Source organism: Populus alba, chromosome 17 (assembly GCF_005239225.2).
Source record: "Populus alba chromosome 17, ASM523922v2, whole genome shotgun sequence".
Lineage (NCBI taxonomy): Eukaryota > Viridiplantae > Streptophyta > Magnoliopsida > Malpighiales > Salicaceae > Populus > Populus alba.
Window position 1 is genome coordinate 12,285,625 of NC_133300.1, and position 27,222 is coordinate 12,312,846.

At 30.4% G+C, this 27,222-nt stretch overlaps 2 protein-coding genes across 5 annotated transcripts; both read right to left on the reverse strand.

The window, feature by feature from the left end:
- Nucleotides 1-2,712: 2,712 nt before the first annotated feature.
- LOC118029160 (large ribosomal subunit protein eL34) lies at nucleotides 2,713-4,306 on the reverse strand. The gene is made up of 4 exons (XM_035032970.2): nucleotides 4,145-4,306; nucleotides 3,976-4,055; nucleotides 3,068-3,177; nucleotides 2,713-2,981 (listed from the first exon to the last, which is right to left on the reverse strand). The coding sequence occupies exons 1-4, from the start codon at nucleotides 4,221-4,223 to the stop codon at nucleotides 2,888-2,890; spliced, it is 363 nt and encodes a 120-aa protein (XP_034888861.1). The 5' UTR covers nucleotides 4,224-4,306; the 3' UTR covers nucleotides 2,713-2,887.
- Nucleotides 4,307-6,842: 2,536 nt separating this feature from the next.
- LOC118029159 (uncharacterized) lies at nucleotides 6,843-11,340 on the reverse strand. 4 transcript variants are annotated; one of them, XM_035032966.2, is made up of 5 exons: nucleotides 10,649-11,326; nucleotides 9,166-10,574; nucleotides 7,856-8,269; nucleotides 7,352-7,584; nucleotides 6,843-7,252 (listed from the first exon to the last, which is right to left on the reverse strand). In XM_035032966.2, the coding sequence occupies exons 1-5, from the start codon at nucleotides 10,765-10,767 to the stop codon at nucleotides 6,998-7,000; spliced, it is 2,430 nt and encodes an 809-aa protein (XP_034888857.1). In that variant the 5' UTR covers nucleotides 10,768-11,326; the 3' UTR covers nucleotides 6,843-6,997. The 4 variants fall into 4 exon arrangements, with proteins under 4 accessions (XP_034888857.1, XP_034888856.1, XP_073262019.1 ...); XM_035032965.2 differs by having other exon boundaries at nucleotides 6,843-7,584; nucleotides 10,649-11,340; XM_073405918.1 differs by lacking the exon at nucleotides 7,856-8,269 and having other exon boundaries at nucleotides 10,649-11,338.
- Nucleotides 11,341-27,222: the final 15,882 nt, after the last annotated feature.

The following is a 27,222-nucleotide window of genomic DNA, read 5'->3' on the forward strand; positions in this document are numbered from 1 at the left end:
GATAGTTTAAATGTTTTTTATATATATAAAAAAATTTAAAAAAATAATAATTAAGATTTGTGTTTAGGATACTTGAATGTTAGTTTAAATGTTTTTTTTAATTATATATATATAATATATATAAGAATTATTTAGTATTTTCTATTTATAATATTTTAAGGATAGTGTAAATAATTTTTTTAAAAATAAAAAAAATTATAAAAACATATTAATTAACATTTTTATTTAAAATACTTCAATGATAGTTTAAATCCCAAACAAAAATCCTAATTAATCCTAAACAGGATACATTTTGTGTTTTTTTTAGCGCATGTCAATATAGGATACATTTTGTTTTTTTTAGTGCATGTCAATATACTAGTAACAAACTAAAAGGGAAGGGAAAATCATGGTTATATATAAACTAGTATAATAGTGTAAAACTATTTTGTTCAACTAAAAAAATCAAATGCCTTTGTGATAAGAATATTTCGATCTATTTACACGGTTCATTAGTCTTTAAAGGGTTAATCGGGGTTATATATGTTTTTTACAATTTTTTTTAAGTATGGTAAAATAAATCAATTATCTTTCAATCTAGATTATTTTTAAATGACATATAAGGGTGTTTTTACTTTTTACTTTTAAAAACACAACAAAATAACAATTTTAGTCTTTATATATAGATTAAATATTATTTTAAAAAAAAAAAACATTATTGGTGTATGTGGGACACTTGTTGGCTCGTAAAAGGCACTCATGCACTTAAAACAACACATGCAACATTGTAAGTCTACAAAAAATACCATTTTGTCATTTCATTGAAAGAGCTTCTACGCCCTTTTCCTTTTAGTGTAGTGTGTGTCGACAGTGGTGGGGTGATTTATCATCGATGATGATTTTTTTTCTTTCATTTCTCTCTCCCTCAAAAAATTATAGTTTGGTCCTCTTTGTTGTTGATTTTTCAAATCCAATCCTTATTCTTTTAATTTTTGTTCTTGATCCTTTTGTAAACGTTTTGTTTGTTTTCAATTTCATCATTGTCATATATTTATTTTTCAATTTGATCTTTATTCTTTATTCTTTTGATTGTTTTTCTTGGTTATTTTGTAAAGGTTTTATTGGTTTTTAGTCTAATCCTTCAATCCAAATTTATGGTATATTATTATTTTTCAATTTGGTACTTGTTCTTTGATTTTTTTGTTCATTTTGTTAAAGTTATTTTTCTTTTCAATTTCACTCTCCGATAAAAAATTTATAGTTGCTCTCTAATTTATTTTTATTTCAATTATTTCTCGTGTTTTCAATTAGTATTTTATTTTTATTTTGATCATTTTATGTAATTGATTTTTTTTTTAATTTCATCATTCAACGTTTGATCTGTTAAAAATTAGGCTTCGTAATTTTTACATTTATGATGCTTCGAGTCTAATGACTCAAGTCAAGGATTTGAAAAGTTATGGAAGTTGACATCTTTCTCTCTTCTGATTTCATCATTCAACATTATTTTTTTATATATAAAAAAATAGCTTTGTGATTTTATTTTTCTTTTATATTAGGTTATCCCAACTTAATGATCTAGAACAAAAATTTAGATAATACTACGTCAACCCATATTGTTCAAATTACATATCTATCATGCAAACTTGAATTAACCCCCCTTTTTAGCCTAATCCATTCATCTATATTTAATTAGTTAAATTTAATCTATATTATTTTTTCCTCTCTTAAAAAATGATTTATTTATTAAGTTATCAAGATTACTAGTTCATGGCTATCTACCAATCTTAAGATATTAAAGAGAGTGTTTTATTTTTGTGGCTGCTTCTGCGTTTGAAGCAGATTACAGAAAAAAACAGTTTGATTAATTACTAAACATAATTTATTGTTTGTGGGAATCTAATATAATTTACGTTCAAAAACACATATTTATCGAAAGCAACTTCTCCTTCTCCTGAATTCTTCATAGTAGAAAAACTCTTCATTGTTCACTCTTGGAAAGTGAATAGTAGAGAATATTTCCACTGTTCATGGACTGGACTGAATTCAACCCAATAAAAAAAAAACACAATTATCTTTTTATTGTAATTATATTTTATTCAAAAAATTAATATTTAATATTTCCACTATATACATGATGAAATTATATATAATTTAATAAAACAATAAAAAATATTTATATATAAATATTATTTATTTCATGATATAATATAACTAATTAAATTTACGCTATTTAAATTAAAAACTGTATTTTAAACTCAATTTTTTTAATAAAATCCACGGTATAAAATATAATTTTATATATTACTAAATACCAAACTATATTTTTTTACTGTTTTTACTGAAACACAAAAGCTAAGACTATATCGCACCCACAGTATGTGCGTGTAAAAGACGGACCATATCGTGGCGCTAGACTCGTTCAAGGCTATCCGCCACTCTTAAACAAACTCTAGCTACCGATAGATCCTAGGCATGATACAACATAGGACAAGTAAAACAAGTGGCCATCAGCGAGGCAGAACAAAAAATCATCTTTGCTCAAAACAAAATCCATCTGAACCACTGCACAAATGACGTGGCAGCAGGTTCTTCAAAGATCATGGAAACAATGTAAGCAGTTAGAGTTCAACGACTTGCTGGCATGGCTTTACGGGCTACCCTGGGATGCAAGTAATTTTGCAAAGCCATCTGCAAGTTTAGAGACTGTAGAAGAATGCTACAGGCAAGGCATCATTAAAACACTGGTGATCATAAAACACGAAGTTTACAGTGCTATCTAGTCAAATTGAATAAAAGGCTAGTCGATGCATAAATATCAAACACGCTAAAAATCATCATACTCAAAAACATCAAAATTTTGCTCAGACATTGAAACCCAGGACACATTACTTCATGAACCTCTCTTTTAACTCTTTGAAGCTTGTTTTTCCTTTGCCTTTTGAATCTTCAGAACCTTCTTCACAATCTTTTGCTCCTCTACCAAGAAAGCTCGGATAATTCTACATAAAAAAACATACCAAAACCACTTAAACCAGTTTCCATCACTTCAGAAATAGCAGGAAACAATAAATCATCATGGAAGTACCTCTCCCTGACAGCACTTCCAGACAAGACACCACCATAGGCACGATTTACAGTCCTGCGATTCCTGGACAATCTGGACCTCTTGTATTCCGCGGGTCTCAGATGAGGAATCTGCAAGGAAGTAAAAACTCTATCAAAACAAGCACCATCAGGTCAAGCTTTGTTGACAACAGCAGAGTTTAAAATGCTGCAGCCAGCAACCACTGATAAATTTGCATGCATAAGCTACTAAAAAAGAAAAAAAAGGGCAAAACAACTCTTCACATGACCGATGAAAAGAGTCACACACTTTTCTTGGAAATCCCCTACCGCTTACAGGAACCCATCAACGAATCACATAGAATCTAAAACCCAGTAAAACGCATTAGCAAAATTGGAATAAATCACCTTATTAGACATCTAAACAAGGCAGTGTAGATTTCATGCAAATGACAAATAGTAGAGAGGAGCATTTAAGATGGGCTCACTTCAGGGGAAGACTTAAGGGGAGTGGATGCCCGAGACTACAAAGAAATGGCAAAATTCACTTCAGGGGAACACTTGAAAGAGTAAAAATCATTGTAACCCAAAACCTCAAATTTCAGGCAGCAACCAATCAACATGTGAAAAAATGCCCTCTACATCTCCTAAAACTCTCAGACAACCACAAATCAGAGTGATTTGCGCGCCCATCCCGACTACCATTTTAACACGCCAATTGCTAAGGTGCAATTGTACTTCAACATGATTCGATTCGATTCGATTCAGTGTAACAAAATAAAATTCCAACTTCTAACAAAAACAACTTGAAGCGTCTCCAACCATGTCTATCATAAAATACTTTCAAAGTTTTATAATAAAATCAATGTTGCAACACAAGTACAATCCAAAACTAAAATTTGAGACAAGAAAAAAGAGAAACAAAAGTACCCCTTGAATCCTCTTGCCAGTGACAGGACACTTAGGTCCGCTAGCTCTTTTCTTGGTGGTCTGGTACACCAATTTCCCACCTTCATTTTATAAACAAAAACAACTATTAATCCAAAGAATTTGCTTCTTCTTTTCTCTTTTACACTATTTACAATGGAAGAGTTGTTACCAGGGGTTTTGACGACACGGTGCTGGTTGGATTTGGTGGCGTAGCTATGTCGCTTCCGGTATGTCAGTCGCTGCACCATCTTGCTTGTCCTTACTTCCTGCGTCTCTCTTTGTAGAGTGTAGCAAGGGAGAGGCAAGAGACGGGAAAATGTTCTAAATAGGGTTTTATCTTTCAAAACCCTAGATCCGACGGCTGTTAAAAATTGAAAACTTATTGAGCACCATAAAATCTGATTGCTATTTTATATTCTTTTGGTACAAATATTTATTTCTCTAATACAATGAAAATGAGAAACTTGAAATAATATTCATTTAGAAAACAAGAAAAAAATAGATAGTTTATTAACCTTCCTAGGGGATACTTAAATATTGCATCCACTACAATATAATTTTCAAAACTAATTTTTATTTAATTTTACAATAATTAAAATAAATATTTATAAAAATTTGAGAATTTAAATTCTAATAGAGAAAATATATATCTTTAGTGAAAAATATTATTCCTTAATTATGCACTTTTTTTCAATAAATATCTTTTTTATATATTTATAACTCGATTTATTTACAAATGAGACAATCTAGTCTCCCTAGACTAAGTTTTTTTTTTTTTTTTTTTTTATCATTTTGCTTATATTTACCTATAATTATGTGTTTTGCTTACCCAAAAAAGCTTCCACCCTTTTTAATTCATTGTAAATAAGTGGAACTAACACATGCAATAAGAAAAAAAATAGTGCATGATATATACAAGAAAAATTTCAACCTTTATTATTATCTCACTAAAAAAATATATATAATGCACAATGTATGCGATGCATAAAAATTACATACTATATTATTAAGGTTTTTCAACTTATTTATAAACAAGTATATGTGAATTACAGGGTGCAAAACTATCATTTTTATTTTAAAAAAAAAACATAGAAGGACACTTTCTCCTTATATTCTCCATGAACTTAGCACCTTATTCTCTAATAAATATTAGGCAGTTTTCTCCTTGGTGTTACCATGACCTTAGTTGCTTTTTTTTAGTTTTTCATTCTCACATTCTTTTTCTCTAGTTTTTAATTATTTTGAAGTCTCACCTTATTTAGTGCCTCTTTGTGCAGGTCTTATTTGCATATTCTTCTTTATCAGGGTGTTTAAAATTGAGATTCAATCTATTTTTCATTATAATTTGAATTTTTTTTTCTTCAAATTAATTTTTTTAGAGTTTTTGGATCATTTTGATACTTCAATATCAAAAATAAATTTTAAAAATAACAATAAAATATTATTTCAATATATTTTTAAGTGTTATCATACTCTCAAACACTTCATTTATGTCTTAATCAGATTTCTCTCCCTCTGTGTATATTGTTGGGGTTCTTGTCCAAATATAAAAAATCAAAAACTGAAAAAAATAATAATATTTAGAGATCTTTATATTATTTTTTCTTGAACAAGGATCTCTAATTTATAAATTTTATGGTCAAGATTAATTTATTTAATTTTCTCAAGATTGCAAGATCTCTTTCTATAATTTTTCAACTTTTTTTTAATCTTTATTTATTTATTTCTATGATCTTCCTTTATTATTTGATTCTTTATTATCTTATTCTCCTTTTCTGCTTTGCTCATTATTTCACTCCATATTTTGTTTTTATAAACTTACCCTAGCAAATTTGTTACTTTGCTCATTATTTCACTCCACATCTCTTTCTTTTTATAATTTTTTATGACATATATATTTCTAAAATTAACTTGAAGGTTTATTATGAATTTTATCTCATTATAAAAAAAAATATATTTTAGTGATTCGTACTCGTAAAATGAAAAGAACGGGTATGCTCTATTGGGGTGGGCTAAGGCTTTATTTATTTATTGTCGATACAGGCTTGAAGCCGGATTTTATAGGGTGTATCTATCTTTTCCATTGATTCACCATAGTGTTTTTTTTTTTTTTTTTTTAACTGGTTTCAAGCTCATGTAATCTTTGGGTTTATTTATAATAATTTATCTGTTTATATGTTTTAAAAATATTTTTTAAAAAAATAAAAAATATTTTATATTTTTATTTACTTCAAATTAATATATTTTTAGTGTTTTCAAATTATTTTGATGTACTGATGTCAAAATAATTTTTAAAATATAAAAAAATATCATTAGCATATATTTTGACATGAAAAGTTATTTAAAAATCAATCACAACTATATTGTCAAACAAGCTCAAAATAACTAAAAAAATAATCTTAATGAGAGTTATTAATAATTTTTTTTTAAAAAAATCAAAACCGGTTCAAATTGATTGGTTTCAGTTTCAGTTCAGTTTTTTAGAACAAAAACTGATTCAAACTAGTTTGCTTGGTTTTTCCAGTTTAACTTGGTTTTTTTTATTTGGGTCAATTTGGCTTGGTTTTTTTTTTAGTTTAGCTCGTTTTTTTTTTTCCAGTTTTTTTGGTTTAGGTTTGGTTTGGTTTTTTCTGTTTCAGGCTTATAAAACCGAAACCAAACCGGTCAGTTTTTTTCAAAATTTTAATCAATTTAATCGGTTTTTTTTTTCATATTTCATTTTTTTTTATTATTTATTTTTCAAATTTCTCGGTTTAATTAATTTTTTAATTTTTTTACTCGCCCCTTCCCTTTTATGGCCACCACACCCTTTATTTCGCAAAAGTATTTCCTTAAATGAGACTTCTTACGGTAGGGAATCATCAATATATGAAATATATATTTTCTTTCTCTCATGCAAAATGAGATCGTATGATAATCTTAACGAAATCTTGCAAAATGAACGGGAGGCGAACTTGCAAGATTCGTTTCCTATTCACTAAGATATCTTCTATACAGCGGTCGAGATTGCTGCAAGCTATCATCAACATGGAAAAAGCAAAAATGATGGCTCTACGTGTATCTTCCGGCTAACAAAATTTATCTTGCTTAATTTATTGTGACACCATAGTAGCTGGTCTGTTGTTACTCTGGACATGCTCAGAACCCTCGCTACTAACTTCATATCCACTTGAGAGAAGAAGTAAAGAACTTGATTAGAATCGTCTTCTCGATGTTTTTGGAACTTCCTCAGTATGCAGTTTCCACTCCTCAAAACGTCTTTAAGCCTCCTCTCCTTCTGCATTCCGGTGGAGAACAGATTTAACATCACAGAGCATGATTGCATGTTCAGCACTTGAAGCATTATTATATAATTGGATATAGAAACAAAGCTAACCTTTTGGAAAATCGTTCGAACCTCTGTCAATAACTCTAGTTCAGTGGGATCTTGGGGCTCTATTTGAGTTCCTTTGCGGCCCTTTGAAATCACGTTTTGTGCATCTTTATCAGATCGAACAAATCGCCAAAAAATCCTTATTGATTCTTCCATTATCTCAACTAGCATATCACTTGTAATTGAATCATCATCCCTTCCTTTTCGTCTTGCCTTTTTATCCTTCATACTGTCCTCTGAAGAACAAATTAAAACAAGTTAAGCTTCTCTTTAGTCATGCTTCTTTAAACTTCTATACAAAGAGCCCTTTGGTAGGGCCTACTGGGTAGCTTCTAACGACTCTTTAAAAAACATTTCCCCTGATAAATCAAGAAATGAGCAGGTTTATTTATTGGTAATTATGGCCCCGTTTAGCTTAATGTGTTTCTTCATAGGTATGAGGAGTTGTGGGGGCAAAGAGTGTCACTGTCAAAGGATTTGCGCATTCAAGATAGTTCAAGATCTTACCTTTTATTACCGGAACTTGAAGGAGATTGCGCAACAAATATCGATTCTTAATGTAACTTTTCACCCGTGGACCTTCAAAAGGTTCATTCTCTATAAATCTTTGCAAGATCACTTGAAACTGTTGAAATTCACCAGCAACTTCATTGTACTGTCGCATCCCATAAGGGTCGGAATCCCATAGCTCGAGTGCCTTTTCATACTGCCAATGAAGGATTTCCCATGAAAGGCAGAGTTGCCCAACATACACAACTTCCAAATCATTATGATATTCCCTAACAAAGTTCATCATCGGGTCAGAACTGGACTTTCTGCGCATGCTTAGCAGGAATTTCTGTGGAAGAAGGGACGTCAATGCTGGAGCTGAGGCTTCATGCGTTGCAATCGATTGAACGGGGTCCTTTGACTGAAGTAAGTCTATGGATTGTCATGAAACACGAATGAGGTACTTCATTTGGAAGCTTGCAATGTAATCAAATAAACAATACAAAGTTGGAGCTGTGATGGGCCACCTATGCATATATATATAGCTTAAAGGTCATTTTAATTTAAAATCATGCACGTTGCTTTTCCAACTCGTCTTCTTCCTTCTCTATTAAAAGAAAATTGTTTTAAAAAGAAATCTTTCTTAGAAAATACGTTACGTGGAGCATTAAAGTCTGTGCAAGTAGATGCAGGTGAGAATTGAGATTTAGGTAAAAGCCATTCCATGATAAGACATCATGCTTAATGACTTGCATGCAAGTACTTGAAGATGAAGGTCGGTAGACGGCATTAAAGATTTATATATGCTCCTTCAACTAGCTATAAAATTTGGATTCACGCACAAAGGAAAATGGGGTGGCTCCAAACGCATGAAGATATGCTCATCTTTTTTAGCTTTCATGGATAAAAGAATATGAATAGCTTTAAGGGGGTAAAGCAATAACAAAAGCGTTCTTGATGGTGCAAAAGAATGGAACTGAGGAAGGATTTTTCTATTGCGTATGCATGTGTAGGCAGTAGATAAGTTTATTAAAATAAGATAAAGTTTGGTTCAACCTCCTCGTTTAGTGTAATTACTACTTTAAATGCTTGTGATACGAGCAGGTTCACGGTCCTGTTTAACCAAACTAACTAGATTCAGTGGGTCCTTGTCCCTAACTTCAAAAGGACTGGTATTGATTTCTATTGATAAAAACAATTTGATTAGCAGGTTAATATGGATAGAGAATTTATCAATAACAAAAAGAGTTAATAGGAAAAGAAAAATACATATCTGCAGAAAGAAAAAATAAAAATGAAGAAGACAGGGTTAGTAATGAGTGACTTACTCATTGCATACACCTTCTGGTAACTCAAGATATCGAGTTTTCGCATCCTCTCTCTGTAACTCTTGTAGAACTTGTGAAGCTCACTCATTCTATCTTCATGCTGGAACTTCTCATCGATTTTCCATGGCTTCAAATCTTCCATTATTTTTGGTGATTCGTCTTCTTCTAAGATGGTTGGCAGACCTGTTGCTCTGACCTTTTTCAACTCCATCTTGAGCTGTTCTATCAAATCTTGATGCTCCCATAAGGTTTCCAAGTCATTTGAATCCTCGGAATCTGCAGCCGAGGAATCCTGTGAATTGGACTTTGGATTTTCTAAAATATCCTTGGCTTCATTGTCTTCGGAGCCACGTTCTTTTTGATTGGACTTGTTGTCTTCAAAGTCTCTCTCAGACACCATTTCTGTGTCCTCTACCATTGCTGGTTTCTGCACAGCCTCTTCTATATTTTTAAGCTCTTCCATTATGTCACTATCTTCGTCATCAAAATCATCAGCCTCGTAACCAGAATTCAAGTTTTGCAGATTTAAAAACTCTAATTCCAAATCTTCATCAGTTGATTCCACCGTCTGCCCATGAATATCCTTCAAAATATCAAGTTCAAATACATCTTCGAAGTCTTTATCTGACAAGAACCCATCACTGGTTGAAGCTACATAACGACTCATAAACTCACGGTTTGAAACAACAGAATCAGAATCAGAAACAATTAAGTCCATGTCTGACAGAAATTGAGCATCATCATCTCTTGAAACATCTCCATCACTCGACACATTGTTCTCCACAACAACTGCTTTCCCCTTCCTTGAAATAGACTCTTCAATGCAATTTTCTTCCTCAAGCTTCCCTGCCTCCTCTTCTATCGATGTTTCCACCTCGAACTCCTTTTTAGCGTCTTGCTCACGCACACTATGTGCAGAAATCTCTTCTATTTCCTCACGAACAGATTCTGCTTCTGATTCTTTTTTGGCAAAGTCCTTATCAGATGAAACCCCACTCTCCATCTTCTCCTTATAGTCAATAGAATCACCATCAGAATCAGCATATAACTCTTTCACGGTAAGACTACCAACCTCTGGCTCCTCCAAGTAATGACTGAAATTCTTCCCTGACAAGAACTCATACTTGTTGGTGCTTGCAGGAGTCACCGAATTCAAGACAACAGGCTCATCTTCCTCTCTATAAGTTTGAAACTGAAATTTGAAGAAGAACTTCGGTGTTTCCTTTTCTTTTAATTCATCAACTTCTTTCGTCTCCTTAAATTCGTAAACTTCAACTTCTGGTTCCTTAGCTTCACTTGGCATTTCTTTTTCATCCAGCTCATCAATTTCTTTTATTTCCTTAAATTCAGAAACTTCAACTTCAGGTACCTTAGCCTCACCTTCTGGCTCCAAATTATTACTCTTAAATCTGAAAGAATATAAAATTAATCAATAAATGCAAAATTAAACAAGGGGAGTGATCAAAGCAAGAAAACTGAGTACCTGAACATGGTTCTATTGAAGAAAGCAAAGAGAACAAGGAACAGAGTGGAGACAGAGAGCCAGAAAGAGGAGGCAAAAGGAAGCAATTTTCTATAAAGAAACCCATTAACAGAACCCATTTTCAACAATCTAAATGGAGTACGGAGCAAGATATTATTTTGGATACTTATCAATATAACTCTATCACTCTGAATTTTTTCATTCGGAAGCAAAAACAGAGGAGGAAACAGAAGAGTCCTTGAAACACTGGTTTCTAGTTTGAATTGTTGAAAAAAGTAATGGACCCTTCACCTACAGAAAAAATACTTGCATGGAATAATTCAAATCGTAAAATTGAGGGAAGTTGAAGTCTGACCTAATAAAAGGGGTTTGTTTAGACGAGAGAGTCAAGGGAGGAAAAGAACATGTCAGCAACTAGGGTTTTGGAGCTAATCTTTGGTTGCTTAGAGCCTTGGGATTCTCGAGACCGTTATGTGATTTGGGATTTTAGAGAAGATTTCTTCAGTTGAAGGGTCTTTGTTTTGTATTCTACTGTTTCCCGAGCATATGACTCTTCAGCGCAAGAGAGGGAGACGGAGAAAGAAAATGGGTTCGATCGAAAACACACGCTTTGTCAGAGGTTAATGAGAAAGGGAACAGCATACCCAACTCAAATAGCGCACTAAGGTCAGGTCGGTCACAAATATCCTGCCATGGTTCGGAACTAGTTGCTAAATTGGATGGTGACCGCAAAAATGGGGAGACGACTGGGGACAGCAAAGGATACTTACATCTTCGGTTTCTCTCTATCTATATTAAAATATTCTTATCTTATTTATTAAGTTTTGAAAATCTATAATTTAATATTTCATAAAATAATAATATATATTTTAAAGCATGTATGTATTAAATGATAAAATAATACACACATTCTTACGTGTTAGATTCGTATTAGGTTAGACAATATTTATATTTTATTCATCATATATATATATATATATATATATTAAATAATTAATTATATAAAATATATATTTGGATGCCGTGGTCATAAGTATAGAAGAAAACTTCAACCCAATAGTTTAAGTTGTTAGGTGATATCTCAGGATATGATTTATATTATTCTCTAACATATTCCCTCAAGTGAAAGACTTTTGAATTCGAAACTAACACATCCTTTTAAGTAAAATATTTTTTAATTTAAAATTTGCACATACCCACATTACTTTGTGTTTAATTTTTATCAAATAAATAAGGATGATGAAATTACAACTCGTGACTGCTTGGTCATTAAAATTCTGATTTCATGTCAAAGAACTATCTCAACCCAATAGCTTAAGCTATAAGGTGAGGTTCCATGATATAATTTATATTATTTTCTAACATTATAAACATATTAAAAGAAAATGTTTATTTATGGCTAATTCAAAATTAATATTAATATTGTTTCTAATAAATGTAAGATTATAAATGTATAATTTTTTTTTTAAAAAAAAATACAAGTATGCAATTTGGTTTAAAATTAGGATTTGTTTATTCGAAATGTTAAAAGACGTTTATATACTTCTGTGTTTTTTTTCCAATCTTTTTCAAGTCTCAAATCATTTTTTTTATGACCCTTAACATAGAGAATAAAAATAATCAACGAGTTGCCAATATTATATTTTTTTTTTCCAAATATTGTTTTTTTCTTTTTTTAAAAGAAAGTGATGTATCATGGTAAAAATACAGTAGTGGAAAAGGAATTGACGAGTTGAAACTTCACGCGTACGAGGAAAAAAACATAGCCTGTGGTTTTTTTTTTCAATGACTTTATAGCATGTGTAAGTTTTTTATTTCATAAAGAATAATTGATTAAATATATTCTATTTATTTATTAGGTTTTTGTTTTTTTTGAATAAAGGCTTTGAGTCATTGACCAAATGACCCTCAGGGTCTAGCCTGCACTGTGTATGACAATTGTTTGATGTTTACCCTAATGCATTCCACGTCCGTTTGCAACACTAGAGCAAGACAAAAAAAAAAAAAAACCCTAATGCAAAGATCATTGTGGCCATTGTAAGACCAACTCAATTTGAGATTCAAATATATTGCCGGTGACAAAATACTATACTATATAATAAAATAAGTGACAGTATTCTTGTACGTACAAACTAGGTTAATAATGTATGATAACAGCAGCAACCAAGGCTGGACTGAAGCTTTTTGGACTTGGCTATGAACATTGTTTTCTTCGAATTCGAATTCGAATCCATGACCACGTCCTCTTCAATTCATTACAAGGAAGACAGAGAGGAACAGCGCCTCGCCGGTTTGTTCCTGCTAGCTGCTGTGTGGCATCATCTGAATGCCAGTTAAAATACTAAATGGTACTTAAAACAAGGGTTACCCGTGAAAAAATTACAATAACAACCTTTGTAACTGTATGAGTTAAAAATATTAAGAGAATGTTTGAAATTATGATAATAGTTATTTTTAAAGTATTTTTTATTTAAAAATATATCAAATAATTTTTTAAAAATAATTTTTTTATTAGTTCATCAAAATGATTCAAAAATATAAAAAAAAATTAATTTTAAACAAAAAAAAAACATATCTTCAAAATTCACCCAACTCCCATTCAAAACACAATACAAAACAGGGCTAAATCATTTTTTTTTAAAAAAACAATTCGTTATACATAATTTTACTTTCAAGTTTGGTAATATTTTTATCTCATGCAACGATTTTTTGCGTCTCACGTGTACTTCTAACAAAATCTATTACTTATTCTGGACGGAATTGGAATGGAAGGACAATACCAAACGGGTAAATTCAATTAATGGTCCCTGTAGTTCTGAAAATCGGTCACATTAACCCTTCAATTTAGTCTTGGTTATGTGAGATTTTATACTTTCAATTATTTATCATATATGGTCTCTCCATCCATGCATGCATGTTCATCACTTATGATGTGAGAAATAGTTTGATGCCATTAAGTTCATGAGATCAAAGGTTGTGGTTATACCACATGGTCGTTTTAGAGTAATTGGGAATACATGCAATATATATATATATATATATATATATATATATATATATATATATATATATATATATATATATATTCACCAAGAAAAGAAAAGTACAATCATAAAAGAAGTAAAGCTCTTCAGACGGGAGAATTTCCTCCAAAATGGAAACTCTTATTAATTGTAACCCATACTTTTCACCTGTCATATTTAAGTGTCTTTGAAAGAGTAATTGTTAACCTCTCATTTCTCTCTCTTGCTGTAAAAAGCTTCAAAGTTCACCAATGTTTAATGTATTGGATAGAAACAGTATTCTTTTGCTGCCAGATTCTCACCAGAAAGGGCTCGGTGATAAACGAGAATCTCTCCTGCATGTGTTATATCATGGATTGAGAGTAAAATTCATTCAATCAATAGGCAAATAATAGCATTATTAATAAATATATAGATTAAGGGCCAGCATTTTGTTGTTGCCCTAAGAAATATTCAACTTCCCAGGAAAGAAAAACCTAAGAAATATCAGAACTATTATGTCGTGTGGGATCAGTTCAAGCCGTATGGGAGGGCTTGCTCTGGGTGTTTTGACCACAACTCTATTGACCATACAGCAGATGATGAAGCGATAGAAGGGTTTGCGAAAAGTTATGAAAGTAAATATTAATATTATTAGCAATGGAGTGATGATTTGGTGATGAAGAGTATGTAGTATTTGAAAAAGTTCCTTAAAAAACGTGATGTGGTGACAAATAGCTTAAGATTTGCATAGTAGATCTTGAGTTCGAGTCAGGATGTGCAATTCTTGTAAAAGCCTGGGACAGCCAGGGTTTTACTTGTTTATCTGGACCAATAAAATATGTTTTTTGAAAAATAGGGTTTCCTCAAATTAAAAAAAAAAAAAAAAGTATTTGACAAAAAAATGAAACTTACAAGCGATGATCAAATCTGTCCATTTCTGAAATGTCTGTTTCGAACAAATATTGTCCGATCCATTCGGATGATGACGAGGTTGTGCTAGTGCTAGTGCTAGTGTGCTAGTGCAAGCTTGATGTGGCATTTGATGTCGATGATCAAATGTTTGTTTCAGATTTTGCATGATTGCCTAAGACATTCACAGGTTTTGAAAGGTTCTTTAGTTTATATTTTAGGTTTTAAAAGTCAGCTTACTTGATTTTCATTCGCATTGGATGAATATGTTTTCTTCTCCTATTGAAGACTAAAATGTTAAAAATAAGAACTTTCAAACTATATTCTGTTTAACATTAATGTTCCTACCTGATATTTGCTCCAAAAAAATAATAATCAAGTGATAGATTTTTTTTTTTTTGAAGTTTATAATTATTCAAAGAAATATTTCAATCCAATGATTAAGTTATTGGATGGATTTTAAAAATAATATATATATATATATATATATATATATATATATATATTATTTCTCTCAATCTTAGTTGATTTGGAGTTGTGATTTTCCTCGAATTAAACCAAACCAATCTAAGAAGGCTCAGGATCCCTCCAAGTATCCTGTCAAATTATCATCATAGGTAGAAAAAATGCAAGATGATTTCTATTTTCTAACCATTTATAAAATCATCACACGATTTGACACGTAACACATGTTGCCCTTGATGAGCTTACTTTTCATGCCATTATATTAGGGTGTTTGACAGTGATTTGATATCGGTTATTTTTTAAAATGAATTTTAGTTATAAATAAATTAAAATAATAATTTTTTATTTTTATAAAATTATTTTTAATATCAGTATGTTAAAATGACATGTAAACACTAAAAAAATTAATTTAAAAAAAAAATAAAAAGTTTTCAAAATCTTTTAAAAATATTTTTAAAATATAAAAATAAATAATCTCTTGATATTGATATAGCAGGTCCATCCCTTTTATTGGTGGTGTATCCATTGATGCCATCTTCTTACCCTTTCGCTAATTAAGCAATAATTTCCGGCCAGATTTATTAAAGTAATTATGGCAGACATGTATGAGAGTGCTAGTTTTGTTCATATACATTATAGCATATAATTCTTCAATTATAAATTAAATATCAAACAAAGGTCGTGTCATTTTCGAACAAAATTTTCTGGCAAAAGTCTGCCGCAATTCCATATACGACAACCTGATGAAGGTGAACCACGCAAGCATCATAATGAAATGAATCATAATGAAATGACCGTTTCCCACTTTTGTTGAGCACTATATTTTCAGTCATGTTTATTTTCACTTGTTTGCAAGTGAGATGTTATTTTTTTTTTAAATATATTTTTTTAATTTTTAAAAATTATTTTAATATTAATGTATAAAAATAATTTGAAAATATAAGTAAAAAAAAAAAAAAAATTATTTTTTTTAAAATACTTTTAAAATATATAAAAAAACACTTTCTTGTGGAATTTGATTGATTTCTGTAGTCTTGCTGGAGACATCAATAATGCTTCAGGTTCTAAGCATTAGGGCGGAGCATCACTTTGAAGAGACATCAATGGTGCTCAAGGGCACGATCAACTAGAACTCTGAAAAACTGTCCTAGATGATGAAGTAACTCTCCTTCTGGATACCATATATGATGACTCAAATCTCGAGTGAAAAATGAAATTATCATGATTTTTTAGTAGAGAGAAACTTCATTAATTTGATGTGCAAGAAACATCACCCAGAAACATCACCCGGCTATATATATATATATATGATTACATATCAATTTGTAACTCGATGGATCGACCACCAGAGAAAGGTCTATATATGAAGGATCTTCTTCAACTTCTTGATTCCTCGAGGTGATGCCTTCGCTGCGTGTAAATTCGAAGGTGATGCTTTCCATTAGAAAACCCACAGATAAGACTGACTGTAAGGTGTGAACAACCGAAGACAACGCCCAAACGCCACCGCTAGCTAGAGCGGTTTTTTGTACGCATGACGAGCGAGCAGTTGCCTATCCTGCACTCAAATTTATGGTTGCTTGGGACCTTAGGTTTTTCAATCCTTACCTTTAATGCCATCTCTCTAACAAATGAACATGCCTGGGACCAATTTCCTTTGATTTCAGGTGTTTAAGTTTAGCTGTGAATGAACAGGGAGGGAACTGTTAAAAACACACACCCCGCCACAAAGGGGCATTGTGAGGTGATGAAGAAGGGAGGGAAAGTGATCTTGTTGGGCCTTTATTCTTTGAAAAATAAACGAAGGTTTACAAAGCGAACAGCCCTCTAGCTGTATAAATTTCTGAGGTCAGTTTCAAAAGGGTACGCTTCCATAATATATCATATCACCTGTAAAATATTTTATCGATGAAAATAAATTTATCAAAAGAATCAAGAACTGAAAAATATCATCAAAAAATATATCATCAATAATTTCTATTATATCAATCAACCCATTAATAATATACTCACTTGGACTTACAAGCCAAAATAGAGCACCCAACAAAAAAAAAAATTGGTAATAATTTCATTGGTGATTATGTCATGTTACTAATAGAATAAATAATTGGTAGGATTATTGGTGATCATATGCATATTACTGACGAAATTAAATCATTGGAGAATTACATCTAATAGTAGTAAGTCTTGTAATTTTTTTTTTAATTATTTGAGGGACTTAATTCGTCGATCATTCTGCTGGTGATTCAAATTCTGTTGATAATTTCATCAACATTGTATTTAATATTTTTTAAAAAATAAACAATACAATAATTTTTTTTAAAAGAATTAAAATAAAATAAAAACCAAATTTCTATTATTAATTTAAAAATATTATTGAATATAATTTATCTAGTGGACAAAAGCTGAAAGCCGAGGTGCATCTTCACTAGAACCAAGAGGGCGATGGGGTTGACCACAAGTACTAGTGAGAGTTGCCAACAACTTCTCGTGGACATTCACTTTATCCTTTAGTTCGACAATCTCAGCCCTAAATTAGGTCATCTCAGCTTGAACTTGTTTTTATACAATCACCTAGACAACTGAATATTGCTAGCTTGATCTTGATTTTAAGGTCCTAACAGTCGATACATTATATCTCACCCACATATCCTTGGTCGTAGTGTTAGAGATATTATAAACTTGATTTCTATTAGGTTCACCGGTAGATCCAACATTCAACCACAAATCCGGATTGAGTTCCTGATAGGTCAAAGGATCTTCCTTATATCTCTTATACAATCGAGTGTTATATGTTTTCTAAAAAACAAAACAAGTCAGAAAATAAAAAAATAACTTATAAAAAACTATTGAAATACAACTTACCATAAACTTTTGAGCTCTGCTATCTACGAGCTACTGCACCCCTTTCTGACGGTTCTCATTTTACACGCGGGTTTCAATGAAAGACTTCATCAATCTTAGATCGTTCCTAAGCACAATAGCCTACAAAAGAAAGTTCATGTTAGTTATATAATATAACAATTTTAAAAAAGATTATCTTATAAAATAGAATCTACCATCCGCTTTGCATGCGAAACAAATGGAATGGATCCATTGATGTGTGTGGTAATGGAACCATGAATCTTCTTGGTCTGGTTCTCCGAATTGGACTATGACTGCTGTAAGAAACACTCAAATGTTATGTGTTGGATATAAGCATCCTAAATTTCCTCTGAGACGTGTAAAGGTTTGAAATCCCTCTACATGGCCATGTTTTCCCAGCCTGGAAGACCTTTATCTTTTACATATTTCTTTGATTTGTTTCTAGGCCTTGTACTAGAAATCACACAACCTGGTTCGTAGAAAAAAATCATCAGTTAAGATTACAAAAAATAAAATTTTAACATTTAAAAAAATATCACAATTTGAATTAAATCTTAATTGATGTCGTAGTGATTCTCTGACACTCTCTTGGCAACGTCGTTGTCAACATCCTCCCAATAAAATGTTTTCTTACAAGTTAATTTCATAAAATAATTAATTTATTAAAATAAAAGACTAACCCAATTAAATATTACAAAATGAGAGAGAAATGGTGTTGTTTTCTACATGATAAAATGAAGAAGAAGAAGAAAAAGAAAGGGGGAGGGGAAGGTCGTTTGGCAGGTTATAACTTAAATATTACCAACAAAAATTAACACAATTATTCTTTATTGGTAATTCATTTATATTATTGACATGTCATATTTTTCAACGGAAATAACAAGGGAATGCCTCTATTTTTTATTTCCACTTACAATTCCCCCTATATTTACTAACATTCCGATGCAAACAATGATATTATATTTCATTAATAAATATCACTATAATTTACTAAAGGTGTTTTTTCTGTCAATATTTTTATTTTAATTTAATAATGTACGGTAGTGAAAGTCTTAATTGTTGCGGTTAAAGACTTTATGAAAAATCTATTCCTACTCCTATAGAAAACAACACACAGAATATGACGAAGCCAATGGATTTGAAGAACTTACGGATAAAGAAATTAATTATATTATATGGAATATGTTAGATTTTCGTCATTCCCCCTGTGAAAACCTGAAAGTTAGCACTTCAGTTCAACAGTACAAGGACACTAGCGAAACGAGAAGCCGCGGTCTGATAGGTTATTGGTTACACAGCGCGGTTTAGAGATCCGTTTTAAATGGTATTTTATAAATTATTTTTTATATTTTAAAATTATTTTAATATACTGATATTAAAAATAATTTTTTTAAAATAAAAAAATATTATTTTAATTTAATTTCAAGAAAAAAATATTTTAAAAAAACCATTATTATATTCTCAAACACCTTTTTTAACATGATGTAAGTTTAAAATTATATATTGGTTCGAGAGAAAATAAGATTAAGTGAAAAACCATGAAATAAATAGAAGAATTAAAATTATCATGTAAGTGGTGGGAAAGGATGCATATTTCTCATCCTATAACCCCATTCTAACCTTGCCCCATAATTTTTTATTTTTTATTTTTTGCTAAGGAATTTATGGCCTCAAATAGCATGATTTTGATACCTTGACTAAAATCCCACCACGAAATTTCCTCGGACATTTCCACCACATCATCTCCTTTATTAGGACATGAACAAGAGCATCTTGTTGATGTGTGATTTCACCAATTACTAATATAATTTAATCATTTACTTCCGCTAGGTGGGAAATTACACATGTAGCCTCAAAGTCTTTTTTTTTTTTTTTTTTTTATGATTTTAACTCTTATAAAATAGTTTTAGACATGCCCATACTCATACAGGCTTTTCTGTCTGTGGTTGCACACGGTCCCATTTTTCAGTTGTATGTACACACCTGTTAATATGTAAAACTAACATAATGAAGGGGCCTTGCGTGAGAAATTGAGGGTCATTTTGTCCGATGATTATCTTAAGAGAGTTAAAAGGACCTTAGCTTAAGATCTCTGGACGTAAAAAAATGATTGGTGAGTTAAAAAACAACTAAAAAAATTAAACCATAAAAAAACTGATTAAATCGATTAGAATTTTTAAAAAATTAACTGATTCAATTTAGTTTTATAAACCTGAAATTAAAAAAATTAAACAAAAAAAAAATCAAGCTAAACCTAAAAAAAACCAATCTCAACCAAAATAATTGAGTCAAATTGAAATCGATCAGTTTGAATTAGTTTTGATTTTGTTTTAATTTTTTTAAAAAATATCAATTTAATTATTTTTTTAATAAAATTTAAATTAAACTAAATTAAAATGAAAATCATGAGCCTAAAAAAATGTTATTAAACATTGTCGGCCGTGGACGTGATCATGCTCGCACGCGTTTATTGAGAACAGAGCGTAATCTAGGGGTAAAATCTTGTCAAGCATTTAGGAAACTTCTTCGGCAGTCAAAGTAATCACCGAGGTAGGAGTCCAAAAAAGAGACTCTCCTCTCTGAATTCAGAGCCCGGATTGATATTTTTTTTTTTTTTCTTTAATGGACGGAAGAAGAGGACTTGTCTGACCCACCACCCACTAATCGTGACTTTTGTACTCGGTAGAGAACAAGCCGCCCTCCCGAGTCGAATTACACCTTCTAGATCGTTACAGCCTTAAAATATGGCATTAGTGACTATTAAGGACCTGATATTTCCCTCTCAATTGACTTGATATTTGGAATGATTTGGAGAATCCGATGGATGGATTCAGATGTTTAAGAAATTGACACAAACCATGCACAATCTTGCTTACAATCAGTCACTCTTACAGTGTTAAAAATAATTAAATAAATTGAATTCATTTATTTTAAAGATATATTCTATTACTGGATTTAATTTATTTTTTCTTATATTACTCTCATTTTTTTATCACAAAAAAAAAAACTATCCTTTTCCAACCATCACAAGCCCCTCTCTTGGCCTCTGATTCTCCTCTACCACCGTCACCACCGTAAATAAATCACAGAACCAAACCAAAACACCTCGTTTTAAAGCCTTATTTTTCAGGCTAAACACGCCACAAAGTTCAGGACACCAATATAAGATGAGAAGAGGAAAGTATTTTGATGGCGGAGTAATTGGGGTTTTAATGATGGTATATGTTTACTTTTGACAGGAGAGAGAGAATGGTGAAAAAAACACTTGAATTTTTATTTTTTTTGAAATTTCAGAGAAAAACATGCAATTGGGAGAGTTGAATTTGTAGATTTAGCTTCTATATACAGTTTTCTTTCATATTACAGTATTCATTCATAAGAAAAACTTTTCTTCTTTTAAGAAAATGTAAAAAAAAGAAGTATTTTTTCCTTATATAACATTCTATAAAATATTTATTGTTTTTATTAACATGACTTTATTTAAAAAAAATCAAATAATTTTAACTTTAAATTTTTAACAATAATATATAAATATATAATAGGACGACATCCCCCATCTATAATGTATTGCCATTTGAGTAGTTTTGTGTAAAATGGACTGATGCTGGCCTGTAATCTGCTTAGGCCAGCATTAAGAACCGAATTGTGCTTGAAACGCAACATGCATGAGTCGGCTCGGTTGGATAAATTTTGGCACACGGCCTAGCCCAAAATAACCCTTTAGCAGGCTATATCTCACTACTCCACGGACTGATCCACGGGACCACGCGGTGCAACCATGACGGAGAAAAAAAGTTGTGGTTTCAAAAGATACATTTGTTTCGAAGTGAGATACATTTGTTTCATAGAGATGTAATCATTGTTTTTTTTAATATATAAGATATTATTATAAGTTAACATATTTTTTTATGTTACGGTCAGTTGTAAGAATGTACCAGAAAATAAATATAAAATCAATATTGAGATCTCATTCTATAATATAAATTTTGAATTGAAAATGTTTTTTTTAATATAATATTAAAGCTTTAATAACCAACAATCATGAATTAAAATTTCATCACCTTCATTCATCCTAATCAATTTAAAATTTAAGCATAAGATAAAAATGGTTGTAATTGGATGATGTAAAGGTTAATGCATTGAATCATTTGTTAACTCATAAAAAAAATCCAGCATGATTTTGCAAATCTTCACTCGTATATTTAAAAACAGAAATTGATTTGAAATAAAAACAATTTTGCTTTGAACTTTTTATAACACCCCTGGGATTTACTACTCTTTTAGGGAAGAGATAATTTGATTTCTCATGTCAATGATTATGAGGTGACCTTTTATTTCTTTATGGGTTTTTAAAGCAACAAGCTTGAGTGGAGGATCAAGATTTATTTAAGAAGTAAGGAAAATTTTTACCTCTCTTTGAGCACTCATTTTATTAGTATGAATAATAACAAATAGTTCGTTATACTTGTGATAAGGAGGTTATGTTGTAAAAAATCTTCAAGTTTTTATTAAAATTACTATAATTTAATTCCTTTTTTATAATCAAGATAAAGTAAATTAGTGTATTTTGATTTGTTTTATAATTTTTTTTGTGATTTTATTTTTTATTATACATATAAATGTATTTATGTCATGACTCCTATGAGAAAGTCTTTTGCATCTTGTGAACATCATTTATTATCCCAAGTTACTTGCTTAATTAGAAAAAAATTTAAAAAATACATAATACAGGCTATGATTCTTGGCTATGAAAAACAAAAGATTGATAGGCTCAAATAGTGTTTTAAGATTCTAAAGACTTCAAATCACTATTGATTGCTTAACTCATTGTATTTTTTAGCCTTATCTTTTTTTGTTGTATTCTTTTTTATTTATCTTTTTTATTTTATTTTAGTAGGACATCCTCATTTTGTTTTGACTTTGTCATCATTATAGTTTTTTAGTATGCTCCCTGATATTTGGATTTCTCGGGCCTTTTGCTTTTAAATTTTCACGACCTTTCCCAATTTTTCATTCTTTGAATTTCTACTTGCTCGTAATGTGAGGTGTGATCTAAGTTAGGATTTTTATGAAGAAAAACTCATTCAGGCTCAAATGGAGACCATATGGGATATGCGCTGACAAGGAGTCAATAACTACTTTTTTTTTTTATATATATAAAAAGGACCACAACAGAATGAAGATAGAGGTTGAAAAAGAAAAGAATAGATCAGTTAATCTTACTATTGAAGAAGAAAGAAGCTTAAGAGCTCAATACAAGTTCCAAGGTGATGATGAAAGAGAAGAAAAAAAGCAGCTAAGTTAGATATGAGAGAATGTTTGAGAATAGTAAATGCCTTGAGAGATCGGGTCTCTAGAATCTAGTTTGAGCTGGAATTAGGAGATAGTTGAACTCAATATTGAGAAGGAAGAACTTTAAAGGGTTAGAAACCGGATCCAACAGTTAGAAAAGATAGTTCAAATGCTGGATAGGAACAACGAATCATTAGCAACAAGCAACATAACATTGCTTCAGGATAATACTTTATTTCACTACAAGATTGAACAAACCGATATCTTGATTGATATGGTGGCCCGAAAGACAAATGAGTTATAAATGAAAGCTTCTATGATTGGCAACAATGTTCACAAATATGAAGATTATTTGAGTGAAGTCTCAACTTTTATCAATAATATAGACAATGGAGGAGTGACATTTGAATAGAATTATAGAAAAACTCCTTGTATGAACTACTTAGCTTTGATGAATGAAAAAAAAGGCTTAGACCAATTTTTATGGTACTTTCTAATATGTATGAGATTTAACCGATTTAAGGACTTGAAAAAAAACCCTTTGAAATCCATCAGACTATGGATTCTACCCACATTTAATAAGGAAGTCACGAATTAGCTCTTTAAACAAGTTAATCCATACCCAATGTGCACGTGTTTGTGTGTGTATATATATACACATTCATTTTAAATGACATTCATATATGCCCAGGTTGAAATATGAATCCCCAAAGAGCTCCAATATATAAAGTTTATAACACTCGATTTCGACTAAGGACTAAGATGTAATTAATAGAGGGATTACAATTCTAGATCTAAAAACAATTAAGTAAAGACTTGATTTAATACATTTTTTAAATTAGCCTAAAATATTTTAGGTGATATTATTTAAGGGGCATATTGATATTTTATCATTTATAGGATTTTTAGGTTTTTCTATTTAAGGACTTGAAAAAAAACCCTTTGAAATCCATCAGACTATGGATTCTACCCACATTTAATAAGGAAGTCACGAATTAGCTCTTTAAACAAGTTAATCCATACCCAATGTGCACGTGTGTGTGTGTGTGTGTATATTTTCATCCATATATATACATACATTCATTTTAAATGACATTCATATATGTCCAGGTTGAAATATGAATCCCCAAAGAGCTCCAATATATAAAGTTTATAACACTCGATTTCGACTAAGGACTAAGATGTAATTAATAGAGGGATTACAATTCTAGATCTAAAAACAATTAAGTAAGGACTTGATTTAATACATTTTTTAAATTAGCCTAAAATAATTTAGGTGATATTATTTAAGGGCATATTGATATTTTATCATTTATAGGATTTTTAGGTTTTTCTATAAATAGAATGTTATGCCTCTTATTTCTAAACACAAAAAAAACTAGCCTTTTTAGATATAGCAATTCCTCTCTTTTAAAAGAGTTTAGGAGATTTCTCACTGGTAGTTTGTGTGAATTACCTTTAGAAGCTAGACAATTGGATGACTTGTGGTTTACGATAACCTAACCTTGAAGCAAATATTCAAAGTAAAAAAGAACATCTGATCTTCAAGTAATTTTCGCATAAACTCTAAACAATTCTAGATCTATCTAACAAAATTCTTGAGACTTCTGATTTTTTTTTTTAATTTAAAGTTTTCATTGTTTTTATATATTTTGGGAAACCCAACACAAGGCATAGTAGACCATGATAATGAATAGTGTCTTCAATGGTGGAAATTAATGCACAATATTAAATCTAATTAATAGAAAACAATTCTCTAATATACTTAGCATCTCTCATTTATTGAATTCAAATTCATTCATTAATTAGAAGCATTTCAGGGCAATGGGATATGGTAGAGTTAAAAACAAGCATATATAGAGCTAAAAGTAAAGTTTAGGCACTCATTTTTATTTTTATTTTATTTTATTTATAATATAGTTTTTAATCCAAATATTTGGCACTTCATGAGAAATAATATCTAAATTTACTGATCATTTTTTAAGGAAAAAAAACAACCAATACACACGACAATACAAAGAATAGACATTGCCACTCCATAGATGATACTAGCACTTGACTCATTTGTGTCATTGCAATTTCAAATCATTTTTTTTTTTAATGAAGTGCTATTATAATATAATGTTGAGGGAGATTACCGACATTGGAATTATTCCATTACATTGCATTGAATGATTTAGTACATTACATGACGACAAAAATATTGTTAAAGACAGTTTTCACTGCTTGAAAATAATCAAGGGTTAATATCAATTTACTTCCAAAAGTTTGAGGACGATTCCAGTTTTTTCACCTTTGTCTTTTTATTTTATCAATCTCCCTCTTAAAATTTCCATCAGCAATCAAATATCAAATCTAATTGAAAATTTAATTAAATGTATTCCTTTTAATATTTAAATGAGATCAAATCTTCTATTTTCAATTGAAAGGTCCAAATGATAATATATACATAATTTATATTTAAAAATATAAAAAAGTTATTAAAAAAGTGATAGAAGAGAACATTAAAAAAATATTATTTAAAATTTAATAAAAAAAAATCAATATTCAATACAGAAAACCAGACAATAACTGCATTAAGTGGTACTATTAAAATATTTATTTATTTATTCATTGATGATTATACTCTGGTAACAGTACATAAGTTTTTTGAAGTTTTCTTTCATTTCGGCATTAGGCTTCTTAAGTTTAACATTTTTAATCTTTTATGGTTTTTCTAATTTCTAAATTCTCACAATTGTTTTCCTTTGTATACAATGTAATCGATTTAAAAATGATAATTTTTCATAAGTTTTAATTTTGTATGGTTTTCCTAAATTTTCAAATTCTTATTACTTTTTTCTTTGTAAACTTAACACAAGAGAAGCTTTATTACAGGTCTAAATTCGCAAGCAAAAAGCCCATGAATGAGGCTGAAGGGCCCATTAGAATCAGTTCGAACAAGACTGAAATTTGGGCTCAAGTAGAGGAAAAGTGTGTATTCCGAATTTCCGAGCGCCAGTCAAGAAGTGGGTATGATTAATAAGAGCTTGACACAACGGTCCCCTTACAGTCCCAAAGAGGTCCGCTTGGGCCACACAGAGGTCCAAAAAAAAAAAAAAAAAAAAAAATCCAATCTTCCAGATTAAACGGTTTAAATGGGCTAAAATGTATGGAAGCCTTGTGTCCACCTAAAGTGGATTTTTCTTGGTCAGGATTTGATAGCTGGGTCCGATCTCACATTGGGATATAAGCAATTACTGTTATTGTTATGGTTATGATTTGAAAAAAATTATTTTATAAAAAGATATTTTTAATTGAGGATAGTTTAAAAAAATATATGTTTGGTTAAAACTGTGGTTGAAATTGAGGTTGAGCAAAAAATAGTTTAATGTGTTTGATTAATAATGCTTTTGAAATTGAAGTTATAAAATAGTTTTAAAAAATATATATTAATATTGATGGTTTTTAATTTATATATTGTAGATTTAACTATTATTATTACATCATGAAATAAATAATACTTTTTATAAAATATTTTTTATTGTTCCATTAAACTATTTACAATTCCATCACGTATGAAATACATCCGACAAGGACTATAATTTTTTTTGGTTTCTTAAGCACGCAACAACATCAGGTAAAATATAATCAGGAACAAAATTGGAGATTGCGATCAAATTCTGCAAATGCTACGTCATCAAGCACGATCTCTATCTAATTTATGTAGTGTCATTGAATAATGTTAAATACTAGTTTTTCGAATAAAACACAATTAAAAAATAAAAATAATTTTTATTTTTTATTTTACTAGGTCAGACCTGGTTCAATGCATTTTGAGCTTTGAACTGGAACCGGATCTGGTCGGAACAGTGTAGCCATGATCAAAGATGGGTGATGATCCATGTGCTCCCTTTTGGCTGTATGGTCCCAACAATAACCAGCCTCCTCTCTCCTCCTCCTGCTTTGCCGCTATTTTAGTTTTTTTTTTTAAAACATTAAATTTGTAATGAATATTATTTAACATTATTTTTACATTTTTAATGTTTTAAAAAAATT